This window comes from Engraulis encrasicolus, chromosome 22, assembly GCF_034702125.1.
Source record: "Engraulis encrasicolus isolate BLACKSEA-1 chromosome 22, IST_EnEncr_1.0, whole genome shotgun sequence".
NCBI classification, from domain to species: Eukaryota; Metazoa; Chordata; class Actinopteri; order Clupeiformes; family Engraulidae; genus Engraulis; species Engraulis encrasicolus.
Window position 1 is genome coordinate 29,616,800 of NC_085878.1, and position 8,569 is coordinate 29,625,368.

The 8,569-nt window shown below is 44.8% G+C and overlaps 1 protein-coding gene across 2 annotated transcripts in view; it reads right to left on the minus strand.

Annotated features, from left to right (window-relative positions):
* Positions 1 to 6,856, minus strand: part of LOC134439124 (glutamate receptor 2-like) — a 101,177-nt gene extending 94,321 nt beyond the window's left edge. For both annotated transcript variants that reach the window (XM_063188974.1, XM_063188973.1), the window contains exons 1-2: positions 6,535 to 6,856; positions 6,181 to 6,321 (exon numbers count right to left, since the gene is read on the minus strand). In XM_063188974.1, the coding sequence (XP_063045044.1) occupies positions 6,181 to 6,321; positions 6,535 to 6,619 (226 nt within the window). In that variant the 5' untranslated portion in view covers positions 6,620 to 6,856. The remainder of the gene's footprint in view (positions 1 to 6,180; positions 6,322 to 6,534) is intronic.
* Positions 6,857 to 8,569: the final 1,713 nt, after the last annotated feature.

The following is an 8,569-nucleotide window of genomic DNA, read 5'->3' on the forward strand; positions in this document are numbered from 1 at the left end:
AAGCTTTCCTCAGCAGGTGTTCTTTATTCAATGACGGGGGTGCCAACTGCTCACAGCACCCTCCTCACCCTACTTTCTTCTCCTCCTTTCCTCTCCTTTCCCCCCTCTTCATCTTCTGTCTCTGTTCCATCTGTAAAGATAGTGCTCTCCTCAGCCCCCTCTTTTTTTCCTTCTCTCCTCCGCATCCACTCTACTCCCCCATAGTTTCCTTGACTCTGCTCTGGCTCATCTTCTTCTTTCATTTCTTCTTTTCAACATCTCATCTCTTCTCTTCTCTCTCCTCTCTTCTAATCTGCTCTGCTCTACTCTCGTCTTCTCTGCCTCAGTTATCTTCAGCCTCCTGAGGCTTGCTCAGCAGGTGTCCTTTATTCAGTGACGGAGGTGGCAATCTCTCACAGCTTTCTCCTTCCTCTCGTCTTCTCCTCTCCTCACCCTCCTCCCGTCTTCTACTTTTCTCACCCTCACCCTCCTCTTCTCTTCTCCTTTCCTCTCCTCACCCTTCTCACCCTCACCACTCGTTTTCTCATCTCCTCACCCTCTTCTCGTCTTCTCCTTTCCTCATCCTCCTCTCGTGCTCTCATTTCCTCAGCCTCTTCTCTCCTCCACCATCTGTAAGACAGCGCTCTCTCCTCTACCTTCGGTCCACTCCTCTCTTCTCCTCCGCTCCACTCTTCCTCTCATCTCCTCTCCTCTGCTCTCCCCTCCCCTCCACTCCTCTCTTCTCCTCTGCTCACTCTCCTCTTCGCTCCCTGTGAACCCCCCCCCGGCATCTCATCGCCTCTCATCTCTCCGGCAGAATAAAGGAGAAGACGAATCAATTAACCCCTAATCTTCTGACTGAAGTCTCTTAGTAACTGCTTCTCTAAGCCAGCTGTGTAAAACAAGCGCAGCGCTTTGTGCTACACGCTAAATCGATCGATCACACACAATCCTGCCTCCTTAGCGGCTTCCAGCCTCAGCAATGGGGTATCTGTTGTCATGTGTATGGCATATTGTAAAATGAAGGAGCGTAAGACCCGGTTTATATGGAGTTTTCAGTGAAGATTGGTAAAATGCACGAGATATAATGGAGTTATTTTAACCACAGATTAAAATGTTGTAACACTTTATTTTAGGGATAACTTAAATCTATTAGCACTAAAACAATGTGCCTGTATAAGTAACTTGTAAGGCATGTACAAAGCAAAATCAAACATTTGTTAGGCATGTATTGGCAAATGTCTTGTTCATGCACAATACGGGATTTATTACCAATTCAAGGACCTAGTAGGCCTTAGCGTTTGCTTAGTACATGCCTTACAATTTACTTATGCATTAACATTGTCTGTATTAGTGCTAAGAGATTTATCCTTAAAATAAAGTGTTACCTAAAATGTATCTGATTTAATAAATATCTGCATATGTGTAAGCAAGGCTTAAGGCAGAGCAGGTTTAAATCCAACGGCTGAATTTCCTTTTTAAACCTTGGAGAAAAAATAGCACCTCACAGTCATCCCATGTATTTGAGGCTAAAAAAAATCAACCCTGATATTCTTCACAGCTAGTGAGATCCTCAATGATGGAAATCATGGAAATCTATTCAGCATCCAGAAGGAACCAACACAAAGTCTTTGCCCAAGAGTGAATCCTGCAGAGCAGTGGTCTCATATCTGGTCTACCACTATGGGTATACAAATGTGTTCATTAACATGCAATAATAACAAATCAATGAAATATAGCAACATTGGCACACAGGAAGAGATATACAGCATAAGTAAGGGGGTGAAAGTGAAAGCCCAACTGGGAAACTCCAACTCCCATAGTGATTGTGACACAGCACTCCACAGCACACAAGTGAACACTGTAATAGAGAACCTTTTGAAGCCAATCCAAGATGACGTTTGTAGCCTTCACATTCAGCAAATCCACCCAAGAGAAATGCTGTTTGACTTAGTGGAAAGCCTCTGTGAGGAGACCAGATCGAAAAACAATGAATGGGCGTCCAAAAAGGTCTCTTCAATACCTCAAATTAATTGTTTTTTTTTGTGTTCTTGTGTTCCATGAAAGTGCGATACTAAAGGTCCATTCATATACTGTAGGTTTGATTATTTCTGTTTATATGTTCTATATGTTCTAACCACCAAGACATTCATACATCTGTCCGTCTTCGGTGCCTTTGCACGTTTTTCTGATTGTTTTCGCTATTGTATCGTTTTCGTACGTCAATTCAGCTCCTGGATTACAGGTCAAAATACAAAATGAATGGATATAAAGTGTGAAACATTCCACACGTAGTGTATCCGTAACCGTCTCACGCGTAGGGTTAAGAATGAGCCTTTAGGCTCTCTTTTGTCTTTTTCTGATTGGCTGCATGGCACCTATCCCATGATGCACCTGCAAGAGCCTAGCAGGTGGCTGCCAGCAAAATGACAGTTTACTGTAAACAAATAGGGGTGCCAGCGATTCTCTAGGGAGTAGGTAGGAGATGAGTGCAGTATATGGGTTACTAAATTCAGTATATTCAGTAAACCAGGACAGCTTTACATGCCAAGTTCTCATGGACAGCTTCTTCCAGTATGAATATAAATAGTTCCCACAAGTCCCACATAAGTCCCACAGTCTCACAGAGGGAAAGTGGGCTATTGTTATATATATACACATTTGCTCCACAGGAGGAAATGGGGTGCAGTTTGAAGGTCAGTGCTATTTTGCTGAGATGAGCTCTCCATATATATGGTATACAGTAAATGTGTGTGTGTGTGTGTGTGTGTGTGTGTGTGTGTGTGTGTGTGTGTGTGTGTGTGTGTGTGTGTGTGTGTGTGTGTGTGTGTGCGCGCGTGCGTGCGTGCGTGTGTGTATTGAACTATGTATGTGTGTGTCCAGCCCAGGCCGGCAGTACTGGGCCGGGAAGGGAGAACCACCGGTGCCTGACCTCACACACTCCCTCGTGGGGGGGGTTGGAGACCTCTATTCCTCTCCACTCAACCAAAACACACAGCCAGCCAGCAAGGCCAAGCCAAAGAAAAACGGCTTGGCGGGCAACAGGAACAGCATATTTATACACAAATCAATACAGGCGGAGAAACGGGGGCGGCACGATCCTCTTTCAGGATCCCTGGAGAGAGCCAGCAACAAGCAACACACCACAGCACAGTGCTGCTCTGTGTGTGTGTGTGTGTGTGTGTGTGTGTGTGTGTGTGTGTGTGTGTGTGTGTGTGTGTGTGTGTGTGTGTGTGTGTGTGTGTGTGTGTGTGTGTGTGTGTGTGTGTGTGTGTGTGTGTGTGCGTGTCAGGCTCTTGCGCTGTAAGAGTGGACATATGCGGTCATGTTTATGTATGTCTGTGTGTGTTTGTGTGTGTGTGTGTGTGTGTGTGTGTGTGTGTGTGTGTGTGTGTGTTTGTGTGTGTGTGTGTGTGTGTGTGTGTGTGTGTGTGTGTGTGTGTGTGTGTGTGTGTGTGTGTGTGTGTGTGTGAGAGAGAGAGAGAGAGAGAGTGTCTACGTGTGTGTGCATGATTTGGTGCGGCTGGCAGTGGCACACATTTCACACACGTTTACAGACGTTGGCACTGGCCTACATTACATTAACACCCTTCCAGCTCATAGCCTTGCCATCAACAGCAGCAGAAGGGACCAGGGAGAGGTCACAGCAGAGGGGACCAGGCAGAGGTCACAGCATGAGCCCTCAGCAGGGCTATACATACTAGGACCTTACTAGGCACAGTGCAGTAACTACAAATTTGTTAATATTGAGTTTTGACCGAAAATGGTCTTCGTAAAAACCTCCTGTATCTCGTGACAAAGCTGCATGGTCCAAATGTGTCCCATTTTAGATATATTGGGATGTCAAATTTTCAGTATCTACAATATCCAACCTAATACCAATCCTTTGAAGGCCTTTTACTCAATTTCAATGTTGGCGTAGTTACTGCATTTTGCCTTTGTAAGGCAGTATAGCAGGACTGAAAAACGTCACTAACATTTTTGCCGTGTACACAAAGCTCCTCACACAGCACAATGTTATTCCATGATATTACTCAGTGCATTGTCTATATTTAATATGGACCCATCAGCCATTCAGTCTAAGCTGTGGGCCGTCTTTTAGTGTCTGTGTGTGTGTGCGTGTGCGTGTGCGTATGCGTGCGTGTGTGTGTGTGTGTGTGTGTGTGTGTGCGTGTGCGTATGCGTGCGTGTGTGTGTGTGTGCATGTGTGTGTCCGTGTGTGTGTGGGATGCCGACACAACAGCATCAGCCCCTGAAGACTGTCGGCCTGCCGGGAAAGTGATTTATATACCAGATTACCTATTCAGACCAGATTACCAATCCAGCCCTGGTCCTACCCAGCACCAAAGTCATCAACACACACAGCATCACCATAATTTAGTTACAGCGAGTGCGGAAAACATGCCTGACTTGTAATTCCACCACTTCTTTCCATTGGTAATTCTGTGGCTCAATCAACGTCAATCAATCAATGCAATCAGTTCAACAGTTGATACGCGACTTAAAAGAGTAACACTGCTTTAGTGAGCCACCATTTCACCAGGAGACTTCTAGCTAACCATTCTGAAAATTACTTTTGAAAGAATTACATTTCCGTCTGGTGCTGTTAGAAATGAGCCTTTGCTTTCTGACTGGAGGGTTAACTTAGATTTACAGACAATGCCAGAGCAAAACCACAAACCAATGGGGGCATTTATGAGATTAGGCTAAAAAAAAAGCTCAAATCACTAGACAGCGCCCGAGTGTAATTTTTAGCCTTCTGTAATGCTGTGTGATTGATTCTGGCTTAATAGGCATCACAGCATAAATTTCCTCTGAACTGATTTTAATGGAGCGCGATAAAAAGAGGAGAAAGGCAGCTGATGCTGCCAGCGAGAGCTGCTGCCGTGCACTGCCCTCTAGAGGTAGCCTGTAGAGAAACAGGTAACGCTTTCCCCCCTCCCTATCACGGAGCGCTCCATCACCATAATCGATGCTCCCTGGTCAAGCTGGGGATTTTGCACAGAGGGAGCGTATACAATCACGTTGTCAATGTCCTTTGAAATACACCAAAATGTCAGCCTTCAGATGCATGTCGCAAAGATACATGACAGAATTCTATTTGCACACTAGAGTGGCTCTTAACAATGGAGAGAGTTCATATTTCTACACTGAATTTTACGCACAAAAAACTATCATCGTTCCTAATCTTGATCATCCCAACGGTTTGTCAGCAAAAATTGTTAACATTAGCCTATACACTAATGTCCTTACTACACTGACAAATGGAATCATTTACAAATCAAATACATTTGGCGTGGCATGGAGCTGCTCGATCACCAGGAATTGCTGGCCGTCGTTTGTCTTGGCAGGAGTGTGGCCCTTGAAAGCTGTTGCGCTGCCATTTCCCTCGAGCAGTTCTTGGTTGCTCTGTGTGTGTGTGTGTGTGTGTGTGTGTGTGTGTGTGTGTGTGTGTGTGTGTGTGTGTGTGTGTGTGTGTGTGTGTGTGTGTGTGTGTGTGTGTGTGTGTGTGTGTGTGTGTTGCACACCAAGACAACAGCGACGTACATCCAGACTTGAAAAGGGACACCGTGTTTGCGCGCCCAACCGCGAGCCAGTGGCACACACACACACACACACCTTTGAGTCTTTCTTGTGAGGCACTCTTTCTCACGCATTGCTAAGCAACTGTGCTTGGTTAAATTTGCTGAAAAAAGCTAGTCGTGTCGTTTGTGGTGATTCAATTTACGAAATTGGCTGTCTTGGAAACAACAACTTCAAGTGTATCTACTTATACATGCCTAACCTCGCAGTCTATGACAGACAATGCTTCTTCAATAAGGCTGGATAAATTGATACTTTAACTTGTCCTGGGTATTTTCTTGTAAGCTACTTGGCAATTGTCGTCGTGCACCTAGGAGTGCAGTTTTAGTCTACTGTAATGCCTTTTTTTGGGCTGTGTCTATGCGAGCACCATGGAAACTTGACACTCAGAATCTGTCAGCGAGACAGGTCACGTCTGTCACTTAAACTCAATGCACTGCATTCGTGAGTTAAAAAAAAAAGATCCTTAACAACGCTGATAGTCAAAGAAATGTGTTAATTTAATCATAATGAGTTATCCGTGACATATTAAATGGGATGAAAGGGTATGTTTTCAACCAATTTTGACACCTGTTTAAATAGAAGGAAAATGTAAGTGTAAGAAAAGTCAAGACTCACAGCAGTTGGTGACGGCGAAACTGTTTGCTACTTCCAGATTGTCAATGTGGGGCGTCAGTCTGAATTCGGATGTGACATACTGAACCATTCCTATCCGAAAAGCACTGTACTCCTGGTCCGCGCCCCTTGGGAAAAGACCCCCTGGTACAAACAGAACAGAAAACTTTATCAGAGCTGTCTTCTTTTAACAGACACAAAGCCACACCATGTCATTTTAAAATCATTTTCATTTTAAAATACAGCAATTACACCTTCAGATAATGTCATGGTTGTGTGGGCAATTGAAATGTGACTACACTTTTGACTACACGACTGCCAGACAGCTTTTCCATATGAAATAAGGACCGTACATACCTATTTGAACACTCGGGGATGCTCCTGCCGTCAAACCCCAAAAGAGAGGCAGAAACAAAGAGGGAAAACTCATAATCGTATGCATCTCCACAAAAGGAAAGCACCTGGCCACATCCACCGAATCGGGAGAATAGTCCTTGTCTGCTCCGAGCAACAGTCAATATTAGATCCAAAACATGTTGTGGAGACGGGCGTTACGGGGTTAGGAGGGGAACACAGCTCTATCTGCAGGTGGTTTAACGGAGGAGAGCCCCGGGTTCCTGTGGCAAACGTTGGGGTCTTGTGTCGAGTGATCATCTGCTTCGTCTCCCCCACCTCCTTCGCCCGCCTGTGAGCTGCTACCTTTGAGAGCGCTCGAGCACACTAGCCGTCTTCTCGTCGCCTCTCGCACCAGAGCCCCCCGCTAGCCAGCCCGGAGCCAATGATGAGAGGAGCCGAAAATACCCGAGTGAAGCCGAACCGCGCCTCAGTTCAAGGCGCACGTGTTCGAATGTCCAGGGTGCACCAATAGCATTTGAACAGATAGAAGGACATGCGTTGCTTCGAGAGAAACGTCTTTGTCAGGTCTTGGATTGTCGATAGTTTTTGTGGGATAAATTGATAAATGTTTTAAGAGCATTTGTGATGGACGTGCCACAGCTGGTATTGTGAGGCCTACTTTGTCGACTACTATCTACTTGGTGATAATCTGTCTCCAAAAATGACGGATGTAACTATGATTTTGTACAACAACCAAAATACACAAACAGCCCGTATACGCCTCACCTCCTGTTCACACAATATCGCGACGGAGAGATCAAATCCACAAACAAAACCATCCAAAGCGTTGCATGGCAACAAGGCGGTAGGCCTACCTTTGAAATGAAATGCAGCTTGCATTCAGACATCACCGCTCGCAGCTCTATTAGCCAGCACAATAGTTGCTATTAAAGATTAAAAGCCATACCAGGCAACGCATTCAGTGCCTCTATTAGAGACTGTTGTTTGCATTCGTTTGATTTCTGTGCATTTCAATAACCTATGTACTGTAGGCCTACATATTTGTCTGAAGATGAGAGCAGTTTTAGGGGCAAAGAGGCTGTTGTTGTTGCTGTGTGTGCATTCAGCTTATTTCCCCACTTAACCTTTATCATGGAATACAATGCTCAGTTCTGCACACACACACACGCATGGCCAGATTATGAAACACAGGCCTGTCTTGAAGGCTTTGCATGTTTAGTTGCAGTCTGGGATTAATGCACTTGCAGAGTTGTATCATACAGCCACCACTCTCAAACAGCACTTTGTGTGTAGGCCTAATGCATTGCAGCATGTTTATGTATAAGCTAATACATTAACATGACTATGCATACAGTGGCCTTAGAGCTTTTCATATTTGTTCAGTTGTGACTTCATTCATGTACCGGTATGTCACAATGTTAAGGTACATTGTGTATTGAGAATATTCTGCCCTACGAAGGCAAAGTGCAGGAACTACAAATTTAGTCAAAATTGAGTTTTGAATGAAAATTGTCTTTATAACACTTACTTTATCTTGTGACGAAGCCTTGTGGTCCAAATGTGTCCTGTTTTAGAGATACGGCTATGTCAAATTGGCAGTATCTACAATATCCAACCGGCCTTTTCTCAGTTTCAATGTTCAATTTGCCTTTGTAGGGCAGTGTTGGGCAAACCAGTTTAGTGCAAACTCATACTGTTTCAGGACCATGGACAGAGCTGCACCACTGCCCAATGCTCCAATGGGACTCCATTGTTGCCTGAAAGCGAAGTCTGACCTCGTCACAATACTGTGTTTACCGCTCACTTGTTTTTCTTTTCTTTTATTTAGGAAAGCCTCGATTAAAACCATTGTAGGGCGGTGGCATTGAGTGCAGGGAATTATGGTGTTGGTAAATCTGTCATTGCTGAACATGCCAACCTGCTTGAGGTTCACTGGACAGCCATCACTCTCAAAGAGCCCTTCATGTGTAATGAGTATGTATACACTAAATACATCACGTCTATGACTATTCACAGGGCTGCTGACACTTCTAAC